General features: G+C 39.7%; 1 protein-coding gene across 3 annotated transcripts in view; it reads left to right on the forward strand.

Annotated features, from left to right (window-relative positions):
- Positions 1 to 19,127, forward strand: part of sez6b (seizure related 6 homolog b) — an 830,703-nt gene that overhangs the window by 686,430 nt on the left and 125,146 nt on the right. For all 3 annotated transcript variants that reach the window (XM_043718461.1, XM_043718459.1, XM_043718460.1), the window contains exons 8-9: positions 7,997 to 8,191; positions 17,981 to 18,119. In XM_043718461.1, the coding sequence (XP_043574396.1) occupies positions 7,997 to 8,191; positions 17,981 to 18,119 (334 nt within the window). The remainder of the gene's footprint in view (positions 1 to 7,996; positions 8,192 to 17,980; positions 18,120 to 19,127) is intronic.

Consider the following 19,127-nt stretch of genomic DNA (forward strand, 5'->3'; position numbering starts at 1 on the left):
TAGTTTAAATCCCCCCGAAGAGTGCTAGCAAACCTACCCTCCAGGATATTGGTGCCCTTCTGGTTCAGGTGCCACCCGTCCTGTTTGTACAGGTCCCACTTTCCCCAGAATGCAGTCCAATTGTCCAAATATCTGAAGCCCTCCCTCCTACGCCAGCCTTGCAGCCACGTGTTCAACTGCACTCTCTCCCTATTCTTTGTCTCACTGTCACGTGGCACCGGCAACAACCCAGAGATGACGACTCTGTCCTAGCTTTTAGCTTCCAGCCTAACTCCTTGAGCTCTTGAATGACCTCCCCACCCCAGGCAGGCAGGGAGGTCAGCCCTTGACTTGATGTCTCATCTGCAAGATGGTAGTTGCTCAGTTCCACACTGGCACGTTCAACTTTGTTATTGTGCTCTAATCCTGGAGCGGGACTAATCAAACCTAGAGGTTTGTGACATAGAGATAATCATTTCATGTTTGTGGCTACACTTCAAAAAGTAGCTCATTAACTGTAAAGCGCTTCGAGATGACTGATGCAAATCTTTCCATTTTCTCACCCGAAAGACCAACGTCTGCCAATGCAGCACTCTGTGAGTACCGCACAGGAGATCCAGCCTTCTCTTTAATGAATAAGCACGTCACTTTTTTTTTAATTGAATCCCTACAGTGTAGCAACAGGCCCTTCTGCCCAACAAGTCCACACCAACCCTCTGAAGAGTATTCCACCCAAAACCACTCCCCCACATTTACCCCTGACTAATGCACCTACACATCTCTGAATATAGTGGGCAATTTAGCATGGTCAACTCACCAAATCTGCACATCTTTGGACTGTAGAAGGAAACCAGAGCACCCAGAGGAAACCCACACAGACACAGGGAGAATGTGCAAACTCCACACATACAGTTGCCGAGGCTAGGTTTGAACCCAGATCCGGGTGCTTTGAGGCAGCAGTACTAACCACTGGGCCACTGTGTCACCCACCCTTGATGCCATAATATTTGCATTCTTCTCTTAACTTGCTCGTCAGTTAATGGCACATTCAGAAACTCATGACAAACACCGTAGATTCCTGTGATTTAATTGGTGAATCATGGCTGATTATAGATCTCATCTAAACTCCACTTTCCTGTCTGTTTCCTACCATAAACCTTGATTTCCTGTCTATCAAAACATCTATCGAACCCAACCTTGAATAAAACCAGTGACCCAGCTTCTAATTCTATCTGGGGAAGAGAAGTTCACAGACTGATGATCCTCTGAGAGGGGAAAAACTTCTCCTCTCCTCTGTCTTAAAAAGGTGACCTCTTATTCTTAAACTGTACCCCATTGTTCTGGTCTCCCCTGAGAGAGGATACATCCTCCAGATATCTCCCTATCAAGTTCCTTCAAAATGTAATATATTCCAATAAGATCACATTGCATTATTCTAAACTCCAAAAGGTTTAAGCCCAACATGTTCAACCTTTCTTCATAAGGAGAGCCCTTCATTTCGTGAATAAGTCAAGTGAAATTTCTCTGAACTGCTTTTCTACCTTTTTCGAATAAGAACACCAAGACTGTACTTTAGATCCAGTCTCAAAAGCTCTGTACAGATGCAGTAAAACCTTTCTACCTTTATGTTCTATTTCCCTTGCAATAAATACCAACATTACATCTGCCATCCTAATTATTTGCGATGCTGCATGCTAGTTGTGTGATGATTCTGTTCACTGAGCCGGGAATTTGTGTTGCAGACGTTTCGTCCCCTGTCTAGGTGACATCCTCAGTGCTTGGGAGCCTCCTGTGAAGCGCTTCTGTGATCTTTCCTCCGGCATTTGTAGTGGTTTGAATCTGCTGCTTCCGATTGTCAGTTCCAACTGTCCGTTGCAATGATCGGTATATTGGGGACGAAACGTCTGCAACACAAATTCCCAGCTCGGTGAACAGAACCACAACAACGAGCACCCGAGCTACAAATCTTCTAATAAGCACATCGATCTGGATCCTATATACCGACCACTGCAACGGACAGCTGGAACTGACAACCGGAAGCGGCAGATTCAAACCACTACAAATGCCGGAGGAAAGATCACAGAAGCGCTTCACAGGAGGCTCCCAAGCACTGAGAATGTCACCTAGACAGGGGACGAAACGTCTGCACCAGAAATTTCCAGCTCGGCGAACAGAACCACAACAACGAGCACCTGAGCTACAAATCTTCTCTCAAACTTTGAGTTGTGTGATGATTCATGTACCAGGACACCAAGATCTCTGTGCACTTCGTGTTCCGCAATCACACAAGCACTGATCTATACAGTAATCCTAGAAGCAGCAGTGCTAACCACTGAGCCACCTTGCTGTCCCATCTTCTGAAGTAACCTTTAATGTGGTACCATAACAAATGCCTTATGGAAATCCAATAAGGCCACAACAACAGGTTCCCCTTTATCCACTTTGTTTGATATTTCCTCAAAGTACACTAAATGTTTAGTTAAACATGATTTCTCTTTCAGAAAATCATGTTATCTCAACATGCCACCATTTTATCTTGCTAACTGTTTAGATTAGATTAGATTAGATTACAGTGTGAAAACAGGCCCTTCGGCCCAACAAGTCCACACCGCCCCACCGAAGCACAACCCACCCATACCCCTACATTTACCCCTTATCTAACACTACGGGCAACTTAGCATGGCCAATTCACCTGAGCTGCACATCTTTGGCCTGTGGGAGGAAACCGGAGCACCCGGAGGAAACCCACGCAGACACGGGGAGAATGTGCAAACTCCACACAGTCAGTCGCCTGAGGCGGGAATTGAACCCGGGTCTCTGGCGCTGTGAGGCAGCGGTGCTAACCACTGTTCTTGTATAATCTCTATAATAATGGATTCTAACAATTTCTCGGTGACAGATATAAGGCTAATTGACCTGCTTCCAGCCAGGCTCCTTTCTTGAAAATGGTTTTAGATTTGTAATTTCCAAATTCACTGGCACTATTCTAGAAAGTATTTTGGGGAATTCTCACCAGGAAAATACATTGCTTTGAAGACATTGGCTTGCATTGTGGAGGATATAGAATTATAGCACATGCATTAAATAAAAGATGTCAAGTAAGCTTGTTTCATTCCAATAATTTAATTTCCAAATGTAATACACTCAAAGTAACTTGAACTAACAATGGGGAATTCTGGATCACTAATTGTCAGGAATTTATTTGAATTGAGTACTGAGTTGTGAGTTCACAGGTCACTGGACCCAAAACGTTAACTCTGATTTCTCTCCACAGATGCTGCCAGACCTGCTGAGCTTTTCCAGCAATTTCTGTTTTTGTTGTGTGTACTTGAACTGCTTTAGATTACAGCGATGAAGCCAACATCTTTGAAAGTAGATTTTCTCAAATTCATTATTTTTCTGCTATAATACATGCTGAAAATAATCCAAAATAGCCATTGCAAAAGTATAAGAAAACTGTTACCAAATGAGGTACAAATGTATTAATTTACCAGGCCTGGAATGGGTTTCATGTGTGGGCAGAATTATTAATCATTAAGGTTGTAACTATTTCCCAGGGAATCTCAAAAAGAAAAAGAGCTATTAGCTGAGGTTTGAAATTAAAATTACTTGGCTCAAATTTAAGCTCCAAGCAGGAATATTAGTGAAAATATTTTCTGACTGATGATGGCTTCTGGTTTTATCTTTGAATTTTTGTAGGTTGGCGTACTGGTGGAATCTTATCATGCCATTCTCTTTCACAAGAGAGTGATTTGTACAAAGTTCATAGTGCAGACCACAATAGGTTCACAGATGGCAGCATGGAGGGGCTGTCAGTATCTCTTCTTCCAAAGAATCTTAATTAAAGAGCTCAAAATTTATACTAGCACCTCCAGAACTAAATGTTCAAAGGATTTTCTTTGAGATGCACAAAGACTGATTCACAGACATGTAAATTAATCAAATAAAAGGAAATGGAGCAGCACATCTCTAGTTCTGAAGCACGTAAGAATGAGGACAACAGTTCCAAAAAGAGCAGGCAAGTGTGTGTGGAGAGCAGCTTCATAACATGCATAGAATCATAGAATCCTGACAGCGTGGAAGCAGGCCATTCGGTCCATCAAGACCATACCGACACTCTGAAAAGCAACCCACCCAGAACCATGTAACCCTGCATTTCCCATGGCTAATTCACATGACCTGCAATTCATTGAACAGTGGGAGGAAACTGGAGCACCTAGCGGAAACCCGCACAGACACGGGGAGAATGTGCATACTCCACACAGACAGTTGCCCAAGGGTAGAATCGAACCCTGCTGAGGCAGCAGTGTGGTAACTATTGAGGTGGCTTGAAAGGGTAGATGTTGAGAAGGTCTTCCCACTGGTGGGAAAATCTCAAATGATGTGACTTAGTCACAGAATAAGAGAACACTCATTTAAAGCTGAGAGGCAAGGGTATTTCTTCATCCAGTGGTTATGGTATGTCGGGAGCTCTTTACCACAGAGAGTTGTGGTGGCTAGATCACTGGAAGTATTTAAAGTGGAGGTAGATGTATTTTTGAAATATTGAGTTGCTGAGAGCTATGATGAACTGACCTGAAAGAAGAGATGAGGCTTAGGGCAGGTCAGTCATGATCTTGTTGATTGGCAGGGGAGGCTTGAGAGGCCAAATAGTCTCTTCAAGTTCCAAACCTTTCTGTTCTTATGAAGAGAAAATTATATGTTTCTGCACCCGAGTGAATGTGAGTAATGTGAATTTAGTTTCGAAGTGCTCTGGCTACATTTATTGATAAAGAATATCTGGGGTCATTTCCATTCTTCCCCTGCTACACACACACACACACACACAAACCCATCTATCTTGCCTTTTCATTAAATCTGATCTATATGCGCTGTTTTATTCTTTACATTTAGCAACCCATCTAATATATACCTTCATCAACTGTAAAATTGCAAGCATTGAGGCAAGTCTATAAGTAATAGTTTATTAATAATTATAAACAATGTAATTCAACAGTTCAATTCACACTGCATATAAATTAGCACACTGATGATACTAGAGAGTTTTGCCTGGCGATATTAGTCATTTCTCCTGTGAACTTGTAGCAATGGGTTTTTTAAACAATGGATCAAACACAATTGGAAGATGTGAAGCTCCCCAAAAGTGTTGCAAAAACACTAACCCATTTCCATCAAACTGAAGAAACATGCATCCACCACTCAGACAGAGCTCTAAACAATACCCCATACAAAAGATTGTGGTGCATTGCTGAGTACAAGGGAGCTGCGTCATTCACTAAAACAATTAGCTTGCATTGTGAATACCTTAGATTAATAGACATGTTTTACTTCAGTAAATTATCCACACAATATAATATGTGCATTGTTAATTAAGGTAATTTGGAGTCAATTACAACAGGAAATAAAATTGTAGAAAGTAAACAAATCCATGTGTTATCTTTTATTTAATTCATGTGCTCTCATTCTGCAAGCTTTGTATTGTACACTATGACAATTGTAAATGTTTTTGTAAATAATATATATTACAGGATGGGAATTTGTTTTATATACATACCTGCATGACTATTCACAATTTGGTAAGGAAAATCTTCTTCCGTGTGTGTTAGTTTGACTCTATTTCTCATGTTCCTGAATCAAAGGTTGTTGATTCAAGTCCCATTTCGGAACATTTGTATCTAACCTATTCCATTCCTGCCAGAGTGCAATATTGTTCAAAGAACGAGTTTTAAATGGTATCATAACCAATATGAATCCCTTAGCCAATAGCACTGAAACAGATTTGTTCACCTCATTGCAGCTAGTGCGATCCTGCTGAGCAAAAATTGGCTCTGTTTTTCCTCCACAACAATAATATTAGTCATTCTTTAAAAGAAAAAAAAAGTCATTGTCTATGTATTACTTCCTATGTAAAGAATTGCCACATAAATATAACTTTTTTCGTTATCTCATGGAATTGCTCAGGAGGTTGTGATTAAAGCCTTTGGTTCTTCTTTTCCAAGGAATGAGAAATGGTTAACAAATTCTATGTCAGCACTTTTAAAGAAAAAGGAATTAATAACTGTTTCAGTGTCATAAAGAGATGCACAAGTAATGAATTGTAGTATAAAATATGATGATTGCTGAAAAAAAGATACGTGCTGTCAAATGTTTTTGTCTTGTACTCATCAGGATAGAATAGCAAAAATGCCAAATCCCAAAAGAAACAAGAATTTATACTGTATGAGAAGAGGGTTCTAAATGGTAGCATGTCTTAGCATTCTAGCTATGTCATATCAAGGAAGGAAGCCAGCCTAGGGCATTGGAGGATGCGAGATTAGCTGGGTGTTATGGCTATGCCTATTTTTATAGACAGGAAGTATGTGCCAAAGTAAGCTTTTGAATTTATTATATCTGGTTTATTGGAGTTCATTTTATATAAAGGACTCAAACTCATACATATGAGCCAGATCTATTTAGTTGAGAGTCGGGGCATTTAGAAGTGTAATGACATCATGTTCATCATGACCTATCAGGCAACCTTTTTAATGTTAAACAAAAGAATAACACAACCTTCCAAAGCACTGGAATCATCCAAGATTGCCATGCTGCCATGTTGTGTAGAGAACATTCAAACTAAACTACAGTGCACTTGTGCATATTGGTGATTTGTTTCCTACGATGCAACTTTCTTTGCAATGCAGTTATTTCAGCAAGCTGAAAGAGCTGAAATAATAGATTAAGGGTCAACTTTATGAATAAGCACAAATCCAAATCACTCAGCATGTCTTCCAAAAACCACACACAATCTGTTTTGAATGCAGCTAGATAGTGAGGCAACTTTTAACTGAGAAGCAGCTTATAAGCAATCAGCCTTTAAGTTGAATTGTTACACTGAGAATAGAACTCTGTGCCTGACCATAAATGGACAAATGCAGAATGCTGCGACCAGCAGATTAAATTTGACAGAATGGGAGTGCCTCGGTAAATCTAAATGTGGGAATGTCACTGACCTAGTAATTTACTCTCTTCAAGGGGCTACATAAATGCAAATTGTTGTTAAACTTGTGAGTGAAAACGTATTGCATTCTGATCAAAACTTCCCACCCACTGGAGGTGCTGAAACACCTTCATTTTGTGTCACCAGATCCTCCGTGTCTGCCACAGTTTGTTTAATTCAGGGAGTTAGTAGCTTCATGCCACAAGGTCTTTCACCCTTCCATCACGTTTTCTTCGAGAGCTGAAGCTAACAGTGTTGAAGGAAAGTTCAGAGTTGCCAATTTACTCTGTTCACAAGTAAACCTTAAATACTACTTGTGTACTTCCCAAATTTCCTTAGAAATTATATTGTACGATTGATTCAAATGCAAACCAAAAATGTCAGTGTATATGACAACTGAATTGTATTGGAACAATTAGGTAAAGGTAAAGTTGCCACAGTCCCAGAGGACCATAAGGCTGCTCTCCCATTAGAGAGGGATGGTTGATGATGGCTTAACCTGTGGGCCACCAAGGTACAGGAAAGCAGAAAGCTTGAGAAAGTGGGATCTTCATTGTAACCTTATCCCCCATCTCTAACTCAGCTTTGCATTAGTTTTTATTTTCCATGTGCAATACTGTGGGAGATTGACTACACAGTCATAGAGATGTACAGCACAGAAACAAACTCTTCGGTCAAACTCTTCCATGCCGACCAGATATCCTAACCTAATCTAGTCCCATTTGCCAGCACTTGGCCCATATCCTTCTAAACCCTTCTTATTCATATAAATGACATTTTGTAGACTCTGTAGTTGAGTAATTTTGAATTGAATTTACTGTTGTAAATTAGGTACAATAACTTATTAACAATTTTGTAGAGTGTGCACTTCCTATAGATGCTAACTCGTGTCACAATTTCCGATATATTTTTCTAAACTCCTAATGCTATAAAACATCTCATGAGCAATGCCATGGAAGACCAACTGGTGTTTGAAAATATGAGGAATTATATGCATAGTTTGTTTTTTTGTTCTGAATATATCTTTTGTTTCTGTTTCAGCCTTTGAACAGGGTCATTGCTATGAGCCATTCATTAAGTATGGAAATTTCACAACGGGTGATGCATCATATCAAGTGGGAACTGTGGCTGAGTTTTCATGTGATCCGGGGTACACCCTGGAACAAGGGTCCATGATTATAGAATGTGTGGACATCCGGGACCCCCAGTGGAATGAGACTGAGCCAGCCTGCAGAGGTAAGGGAACATAAATGTGGGAACACGTTTTCCATCAACCAGCAGAAAGCAAAGCAAAGAGCAAGCTAAGACTTTATCTATTTAAAGAACCTATGGTTTCTAGCAGATCGTTGACACCACATGATTTAACTCTATCATCTACTCAGAAGTGGTGATCAGGATCTGTACAAGCATTATAAAATCTTCTGCCCACCATATTAGTTAAAGACAAGCAATTGGTGTGCAATGCCTGGAACTTAAAATTCATTTTAATTGTCCACTCTTGTTGCAACTTTCCCAGCCCCCATTGAAACTAAATACCTAAACGAGGGGGTCGCTTGGCAGGTGTTAAAGGGCCTGACAGAAGGTTAACAAGGCATTAGTACTGTGTTGGGTGAGTAGTTTTACCAATGTTCAGCGTTCTCCATGTGAATTCATTGTGTTCAATACCTATTCAATTTTTCTGTTAAGAAAAGTAGTCTTGTTGGTGAAAACCTAATAAAATAATATTGAATGACTGAAAGGCACGCTGACATACTGGTCGTAAGACATAGCACAACAACAGCCAGTGCTATAAAAGAAGATTATAAATAAAATCAATGTTTTGACGGTCCTTGCACAATATTCATTGCTACCTTTGGCAGTTGGTAGGATTTCCTGTGTGTGAACCCTTCATATTCATCAGTAAGAGACATGAGATTGAGAGTATCACTACATCATAGGATGTGACCTAAGGGTATAGAAATTTCATTCTCTATCTTAACTCAAATTACTAGAAATGTACTCCTTTGTTATAGCCAAATGGCTTAATATTAGCCCAGATATTTGTATGCCTGAGGAATATAATGTTTATACAGAATGGCTGGCTATGATAAATGTCTGTTGGTTTCTTCAATAGCACAATGTCCACTCCCAGTTTCTTATGTTGCAGGAAATAACACCCAAACTCACGCCAGATGTAATTACTCCAGAAGGATCCAGGAGTCATATTGTTAAGTTTTACTTATAATAGTAAATATGAGCCCAACTCATTAGCCAACTCTTCTAGCACTTCAAGTAATCTAGCTGTTCCTCTGGCTGGTGAAATGTTTCTGTCTGACCAGCAAAGTCTTATTGGTCATCCATGGCGTATCAGGATGATTAACAGGTTAACAATTAACTCATTAGTCATGCTATAAATACAGGGTACACCATCTGTGATGGTCAAGTCCTGGAAGAGGACTCAAACTCCAAACTTTTGGGGAAGTGTATATGTTATACTGGGAAGAGAATGTTCCTTTCATTGTTTTGTGACATCAGTAAATCACCCGTCAAACTGCAAAAAATTAATAATAATTCAATTGGAGAGCTTTTAATCTGTTAAGCAGACAAAGAAAGAATAGCCTGACTGTGTATTTCTAATATTCACTGAATATTATAGAACTTTAGAGTCTGGGTGTGTATTATTAACTCTTGTTAGCAGATATGCTCGAGCATTTTTTAAACAGCCTCACGTAGTGATATATTTACTGCAAAGCAATGCATAGGTGGGAAGCTAAGATAGAGGCACTCAATCCATTAAATTGTGAGGTATGGTCAGCTAGCATTGATATTACACAAAGATAAACATTCAAATGATGAACAATACATCAACTTTCTTCTAACAGAGGCACTCAGTTGCTAATTTAAATTTTTGAATGGTCTAAATTCAAAGCTAGTGGGTTTCTCTACAATTTTCAAAGCTAAGTAAAAGGGGCTAATACTCAGTGCTATTGTAGTGCCACAGTGTATTGGAACTCCAATGGTCCTTGCCTCGGAATGACAAAAATATAGACTGATTAAACCTTCAGGAGATGAGCAATGATAGAATAAAATGTGAAGGGGGAGTGTCTAACACTTCCATCTAGTTAACAGTGAAGCTGGGAGCAAGATCAGAGTTACAAGGTCATACTTGTTAACCTAGAAAGCACTGCTCTACTCAAAACTCCATCATGGCAGGAAGGTCATAGGAGGACATGAGAAATGCTTTAGGGATGACCTCAAGACATCATGAATAGGTCAAATATCCTGACTGACTCATGGGCTGGTTTGTGACCAACCAGAATAGAGAAGGCTCATTTGGAAAGAGCTGATTGCGAAATGTTATCAGGATCACACAGGCAAAGTCACCGTGTCAGAGTGAGGTCACAACAACTCGAAACCCGACCCTCCAGGTGGCAAAGTCTGTTGGTTGTTCATAGAATTTATTGACCATATCAGAACCTCTTGAACCAAAGGGGAAATAAATCATCCTCGATCCCCAGGGGCTGCCGAAGAAGAGAATAATCCAATTGTCTGGTAGTATGCAGCTAGACAAAGTGCAAAAGGGATTTGAAAGATTATATAGAAAAATTTGAAGGAAGAGGGAAATAAACATTTTGTTCTCATTTCACAGAAAAAAATGAAAGTAATTTGTAGCTGCAACTGATAAAGTGTTCCCATAGCGACACAAAGACAATGTTCTTTCGTTCTGCCCCTCCATTTAACAGATATATTTATCTTCTCTCCTTCTTACCCCTACTCTCCCCCACATCACCGAATGCCACCATCACCTCCCAGTAAAAATGATGTTTAGCAGTAGGTAATGGGAACCCAGTTGAGACAGAGATCAGGGATCTGCAGCAACTGATTCTGTTCAACAAATGTAATACACTTGCTGCCCAGGAGAATAAGGATAAAAACTGTTTAAGGAGATCCAGAGTACTGCCAATAGCATCATGGAACATGACGGGGTATTCAAAGGAAAGACGGAAAGCGTCATGTTGTACTTGTAGGGGGTTGAATAATTAGTTGGGATGGGGAGATGGCCAGATCATATTCTTTAAAACTGAGTGAGAGTCCCATATGTTTTGTTGCATATCTGGCACCATAGTGAAGGACAGAGACTGGGGTATAAGCTATTTTAGGTGTTATATTATGCAATCAGAGGAAACTAATTAATAATTTCATTCTAAAAGAACTTTTAGGGAAGTGCAATCATAGAATGCTGGAATTTTTAATTAAGTTTGGAAGCTATGTCATTCAAAACTAGGGTCTTAAATCTGAAGGAAGAAAACGATATAGGCCTGAGGATCAAGTTGGCCGGTGGTGGATTGAGAAATTAAAAGATGCAATAAAAGACAGACTATGGCTAGTACTTAAAGAATTAGTACACTGTTTAAAACAAGCATACGTTGCTTCAGAACACAAATGAAAGGAAAAGTGTTTTAACCCTGGTTAGAAAATGAAAAGATAAATTGTTTTCGATCAAAGAAGCAAGCTGACAAATTTACCAAAAAAGTAGCAAGCCTGAGGATTGGGAGCATTTAGAAGTTAACTCATGAGAACCATGAAACTGAAAAAAAAGGGAAAATAAAATGTGAATGTAAGCTAGCAAGAAACATTTAAAATTGGATTGTACAAGCTTCTATAGGATGTAACAGAAATAAATTAACAAAGACAAATTTGGGTCCATTACAGGAGAATTTATGATGGTCACAGGGAAATGGTGGAAAATATAAATAATTACTTTGTGCCTGTCTTTATGGAGGTAGGAATAAGAAATCTTTCAGAAATAATAGATATCCAAGGGACTAGTGAGAATGAGGAACTGAAATAAATTAGCATTCATATGAAATGTAGTATTAGATTAATTAATGGGACTGAACATTGAGAAATCCCCAGGATAGGTAATCTGCAGCCCAGAATATGGTGCTATAGAGATGGTGGATACATTGGTGGTCATCTTTCAAAATTCTATAGATGTTGAAGTGGTATGTGCAGGAGAAAGCTGGGAAGGAGAAACTCGGAAACTACAGTCTTGATTGTCTGATGGCAGTAGTAGGGTAATACTAGCATGGATTATGAAGGATGTGATAACTCAGAACATAGAAAGTAACAATCCAATTATGTGGAGCCAACACGGATTTACAAAGGGGAAATCATTTTTAACATTTTCTGAGTACGTTACTAACAGAGTAGCTAAGGGGAACCAGAGTACTGATTTTCAGAAGGCTCTGAGCAAGGTCCCACACAGGAGGCTAGTAATCAAAACTGGAGCGCATTCGATTAGGAGTAACATAGAATAGGAATGAATGGGTCAGTTTAAAGTTGTCAGGCTGTAAGTAGGAGGGTACTGCAAGGATCAGTGCTTGAGCCCTAAATATTCATAGGCAAAAGTGAGGACTGCAGATGTTGGCAACCAGAGTTTAGATCAGAGTGGTGCTGGAAAAGCACAGCAGGTCAGGCAGCATCCAAGGAGCAGGAAAATCGATGTTTCGGGCAAAAGCCCTTCATCAGGAATAGAGGCTGGAAGCCTCCAGGCTGGAGAGAGACTTGCCAGACCTGCTGTGCTTTTCCAGCACCACTCTGATCTAAACCCTACATATTTCAATGATCAACAAATGTGATACTTCCAAATTTGTGGATGGCATAAAATGAGATGGAAGTATATTTTATGAGGATGGTGCAAGGAGGCTTCAAGGGGATTTAGAACATTACAACGCAGTGCAGGCCCTTCAGCCCTCGATGTTGCGCTGGGACTTGGCGCGTGGGATTTGAACATGGCAGATGGAATACAATGTGGATAGCTGTGAGATTGTGAGATTATCCACTTTGATAGGAAAACAAAGGTGCAGAGTATTCCTTAAATTGTAAAAAAAAATTGGAAAGCGTAGATGTTCAAAGAGAGCTGGGTTTCCTTTTTTATAAGTACTTAAGTCGAGCATGCAGGTGCAATAAGCAATTAGGAAGGCAAATGATATGCTGGAAATTATTGCAAGAAGGTCTGCATGCAGGAGCAATGATTGATTGCTTCAATTCTGTAAGTCTTAGTGAGACTGGAGTATTATGTGCAGTTTTAGTCTCCTTACGTGAAGAAGGATAAAGTTTCCACAGAGGCAATGCATTGGAGGTTCATCAGACTAATTCTTGGCTTGGGAGGATTGTCCTGAGAGGGGCAATTGGGAAGACTGGGCCTGTAGTCTCTAGATTTCAGCAGAATGAGAGATGATCTCACTGAAATTAACAAAGTTCTTAAAGTGGTTGACGGCATAAATGCAGAAAGGATGTTTTCCCTGGCTAGGGGCAAGAACAATGGTTAGAACCAAGAAAAATAATCTCAGAATGAGGAACAAGTCATTTGGAAAGAGGAAGAGCAATGTTGTCACTCAGAGAGTGATGAATCTTTAGAATTCTATACTCCAGAGGACTCTGGAAGCTCAGGCATTGAGTATGGTCAAGATAGTGATTGATTGATCTCTGGATACCATTGACATCAAAGGGATAAGGGGGTGGCCTGAGAAAATGGTCTTGAGATCAATGATCAGCCATGATTTGGAAGTGGAGCAGGCTTGAAGGGTTAAATGGTGTAGTCTTGCCCCTATTTTCTTGCTCCTATCTCGAACTGGCTTGAAAGGATATTGGAGAGAAGATAAGTGTTTGGTCTGTATGGTCCTCATTGGGAGCAACAGTGTAGACAAGAGATCCTGTCTGTCCTGTTTGAACTTGGAGTTAAATTAAAAGCAGAAACTCAAGGGTTTTAATCTCTGGATTATCATCCATGTTCAAGTTGTCAAAGGGATAAGAACCTTATCGTTATGACTGTGTAGTTGAAGGATTGGTGTAAGAAAGGAGTTCCACTTCAGGAGACCCTGGCACCCGTAACGAACAGGAAGAAGCTTTACCATTGGAATGGTTTCTTCCTGGCCAGGCTTCTTTCTGAAAGGATAAATAGGGCATTCAGACTTTAAACTGATATACAGAGGTTAGGGAGGAAAGCTAACACAAATGTATATTCTAAAACCAATGAGGAGTTATAGAAAAGGAGAGATCAAGCTGGCGAGGGTTCAGAAGAGATTTACCAGGATGTTGCTGGGTATGGAAGATTTGAGTTATAAAGCAAGGATAGATAGACTGGAACTGTTTTTACTGGAGTGTAGGAGGTTGGGAGGCAATCTGATAGAAGTTCATAAAATAATCAGAAGTATAGATACTGTTAATGATAGTTGTCTTTTCCCCACAATGTTTAATCTCAAGTCTAGGGGATACATTTTTAAGGTGAGAGGAGACAGATTTTAAAAAGACATAAGAGACAAATGTTTTACATTTGTTCCCAGGTGAAATGAATTTCCTGAGAAAGTAGTGGATGAGGGTATAATTACAATATTTAAAAGACATTTAGATAGATACATGAATTGGAAAGGTTTGGAGGAATATGGGCCAGGAGCAGGCAAGTGGGGCTAGTTTAGTTTGGGATTATGTTTGGCATAGACTGGTTAGACTGAAGAGTGTGTTTCCATGCTGTGTGACTCTAAAACACACATTAGTTTGACAAAGTCAGTTTTCAAACTTTGGTATCATATTCCCTAACTGATACAATTACAACACTTAAAAGGCATCTGGATGGATGTATGAATAGACTGGCAAATGAGACTAGATTTATTTTGGATATCAGGTCAACAAGGACAAGTTGGACCGAAGGGTCTGTTTCTGTGCTGTACATCTGTACGACTCCAAGTGAGAATACATTAATATTCATAAGTTGTGCATTAGACACTACAACCAAGGGGAAAATGAAAAATATAAAATAAACTCACAAAGAAAATAGAAAAATGCAAGGAAGACATTCTTAAAGCAGAAGAATAGATTCAGATCGAGACGTGTGGTGCTGGAAAAGCACAGCCAGTCAGGCAGCATCGAGGAGCAGGCAAGTCAACATTTCAAGTATGAGAATGAAGAGTTTATATTCGAAGCGTCGACTCTCCTGCTCCTCCCATGCTACCTGACCGGCTGTGCTTTTCCAGCACCACACTGTTTGACTCTGATCTCCAGCATCTGCAGTCCTCACTTTCTCCCGGATAGATTCGGATGTGTGACCTAAGCAAGTGTTCTTTGCGTAAATACACAAAGTATGATGTAGAATTTGAAACAATCCTGATGACAAATTCAGTTTGGAACTTTCAAGTGTTCTCATTTCTAGATTCTGCTTCCTCTCCTCCTGCTGATTTTTAAGAGCTCTGTTGGGAAGGTGATTGCAGCAAAGTGAATGCCAGTATTTTCACAAGCCAAAACGATTTCTTCAATAATTTTCAAGTGATAAACTGTTAACACTACTCTTCCTATTTCTCCACTGATAACAATTCTTTCTGTCTAAAAGTTGCAGAGACATCACAGAGGCTGGGATCCAGTCACCAAGTCACCTTTAGTAACACGTGCACAATACCTGACACTGACCCAGCTTCCTCAGAGTGAACAGAACCTCTGACACTCCTGTTTTTATCTATCAGCCAAGGCTCACTGAATGGACCAGGTTAACAGCCCCAATCAGTGAACTCATATTCTGTGAGGAGCACCTTGTTGTCCTTGTTACAATCACTACATTTTTTTTATGACAACAGAAAATATACCCACCACACCCCAGCTCACAAGTATGTTATTTTCTTTGTTCACCATTTAGTGCACTCTTTTCCACTCTCACCCTATTCAGAGATTCTCATCACAGTTTACTCATTCACTATAGCTCCAGACATCCAGTTTTGTTTCACAATTAGAGTGGTAACACATCCCCAACATAGATCCAGGATGAAATGCTGATCTGCAACATACGCGCACCAACTGTAAAATCTCATGATGGTTAGATGGAGTAGTTTCTTGCAGCTCAGGGAATTGTAGCCATCATTGTTGATTAACTTGTCAATCAACCTGCAGTTGGAATATGGGAATAGGAGTTGGAAATCATGTACTGAAACCTCCTGTAATACAGTTGTAGCCAAGTTGTGGGAAATTGTAGTTGTATAAAATTGAGATCAATAATGCCCACAATGTCAAGAATGTTTGTTATAATCATTGAGGACAGAAAGCTGCATTCAAAGTTAATGGGATGTCGTTTGTTTGTCATCACCTTTGTCTCCTGCAAGAGTTCTATCCCAAGTATCAAATAGAAGCCTGCAGAGAAGTGGTGACATTAAAATAAGCAGAATGATCCCTAGGTAACCAAACAACAGCACAGGAAGTTTAAATCACTGCTGTGTTTTGCTTACAGGTATGGAGACTGGCTGTAAAATGGTGACGGCACAGACACTGTATGAATGGTTGACTGATCAGCACAGGTGGATGCTGGAACATATAAGGTTTTAGGTATATGTATTAATTCGGAAGTGAGAAATTAGAAGGTGGTTTAAGTAGAAGGTTGCTTAGGAGCAGAGCGTGTTTTGCATGGCTGGGTAGAAAGCATCCACAAGGCTAAAGTTGAGCTTGTGGATTTGTCATGGGAAGACCTGGAGAATAAATTCACATTTTACACTCACCATTGACTTTTCCTGGAAAATTATTGACAGAAGAGATGTTATTCACTTGGGATGGGAGGTATCAAAAAGGAAAGAGTGTGTGACTTTTATCACCAATTGTCTTTTAACATATGGTTTCCCATAATTTTTGACATTGGCTGTGCAGAGAAAAGATACAAATAAAGGTTAAGTTCTTCTTGTAACAGGGGAAACCTAAAAGTCAATGTGCAGGCCCCTCTTGTACAATTAAATAAAGGAGGGAGATCAGAATTTGAAGAGTTGTATATTATGGTAAAGCAACGATGAACATAAATCAGACAAAATAACAAGAGTCCTTTTGCTAGATGTCTTCTTCCCCTCCTCTGTTTAATTGTAACAGCTATTTATTCTGTAGGCTGTTCCTTGGACCTAGGTTTACAGTCAAATATATTGTAAACTTTGTTGCTGAATGGTCCTTTTATTAATTCAATGTTTTATTGAAATTCTCATGTCAAAAAGAATTAGGTCGGAATAAGTGATTAGTGATCAGACTTCTACTTCATGCTAAAAATAATACTTGAATAAAAAACAACTCTTTTGAGTTCCCTAGGTCACTTTATCGCTAGTAGATTGTGTGTGTGAGAGAAGAATTTAAAAACACACTGTGCATGAACCCCAAAGCTTACAAAACAGTTTATTGTGTCCATACTGTTTTGAAGCCTCTTATCAAGTGTAACAGCCCTTCTCTCTCCATCCAGTGAATTCCCTGCGATTATCTGCCTGACCTGACCTGGGCTGTCCCCACGTTAATGTTCCTGAGACACAAAAAACCAGGAAAATGAAGACTGGACCTAAGAATTAGCATTCAAAAGATGCAGCTATGCCATGTCCTTGCTATCCAATAAATCCCCCTCTACCCCTAAATGTTTCCCTAAAGAAATGGACTAGGGAAGGTGCTCCAAGAGTTGTGTTGTTCTTTAACTGATTACCTACAGATGGTTGAGACTACCTTGTCCACCCTGAACAGTTTCTGTTTTGTTAGTGCATTCCACCAACAAAATCCCACATCAGAATCTCATGCTGCAGTTGTGCATTGACTTCCAACTATTCTCTATGAAGACCTGGATTGGCTTTGACTGAAGCGATCTAACTTACCATTCTGGTAACTGTCATATTTAGCATAGGTAGTCAGTGTAAAACATAATGCCTTTTGTTCACAAATGGTTGTTGCAACATTTCGAGCTAAGTGGTTAGCAAAGCATTTGGACTGTCACTTCCGTATCTGATTACAGACAAGAGAAACCAATTAAAAGAGGAATAAGAATATAGGCAAATAGATTTTAAAAATTATGGTTAAGAGTTTCTAAATTTCCATTCTGAAGATCATTTCAAATAATTGACAGTGAGGAGTTGCAAGTCATTTTGGTAATGGTACCAAATAGTTAAGGAGTGGCTTCATGGTTTTACCTTGTTAAGAGAGTGTCTAATGTCAGGAATTTATTTTATAGTTGCTTAAAGATACTTGACAGTGTTTTGTTTCAACTCACAGCTGTCTGCAGTGGGGAGATTACAGACTCTGCCGGAGTTGTGCTGTCTCCCAATTGGCCTGAAGCATATGACAAGGGTCAGGACTGCATTTGGGGAATACACGTGGAGGAAGACAAACGAATCATGCTGGACCTCCAGGTGTAAGTGCAAAATAGAGCAAAATACAGTGTGCACTGAGCGTCCCATACTTATAATCTACGTAATTTTCTATTAGATTTCTTTTTTTACTTCCTTGTTTCTGTTTTGCTGAAAGTATTGGCAGGATTTTCGCATCACCTCAGTCAAATGAACCTTTTATTGTGAACCATGACATGACTGTGACTGAAACAAGTGGCTTGGGAATTGCAAATTCAGCTTCATCAGATCTAGATGGAGCCTACACAAGCTGAATGCTAATGGAAGCTGTTAACTATTGAGATTTGTGAGCACTTTGAATACAGACTAAACTTGTTAACCTGTGATATGCTGTGGACTTCAGAATTTTACAGCCCTTTCCACTTCCCCTTCCTGTTACAACAACAAGAAGTTGCACTTGTGTAGTGCCTTTAATGTAGTGAAATGCTCCACTGTGTTGAACAGGATCAAGCAAACAGATTTTGACACTGAGGTATTCAGGATGTACAGTAATAGGCCATCTGACTGGAAGTTTTGGCAAAGAGGTATATTTCAAAAATGTGATATAAGAGGGAGGAGGAGAGCTGACCTCTGGCGTAGGTCCAAGGAGCAGTATCATGATGCAGTTAAGATGCCAAAATTCAGCTGCTTCTCGTATTATTGATTTATTTCTTCGGCAGCTTTCTTTTAGCAACCTTTCCACCAAATCTTCCTGTGATGTTCATTCATTGGATCAAAATGATCAGATCTTCTTGAATTTTCGAGTTAACAGAAGACTCTGCACAAATTTTACGCACTATCGCACTTGTCAAATTGATGAGTCAGAAAATTGAACAAATAATACAGACAGCGATGAAATCACTGTTAACCTGGGAATTCAGTAAAAAGCCAGCGGTCATAGAGAAAAGCTGGGTCTAAATTGGACAGAGCCACTTGTTTGATGGGCTAAATGGCTATCCTATTCTGAAGTCCAGGATAATGTAAGATGCTGCGAGTCTCACCTTTTCTCAGTGTCCTGTGTATAAAGTACTCAC

Source organism: Chiloscyllium plagiosum, chromosome 28 (genome assembly GCF_004010195.1).
Source record: "Chiloscyllium plagiosum isolate BGI_BamShark_2017 chromosome 28, ASM401019v2, whole genome shotgun sequence".
In the NCBI taxonomy this organism is placed as follows: domain Eukaryota; kingdom Metazoa; phylum Chordata; class Chondrichthyes; order Orectolobiformes; family Hemiscylliidae; genus Chiloscyllium; species Chiloscyllium plagiosum.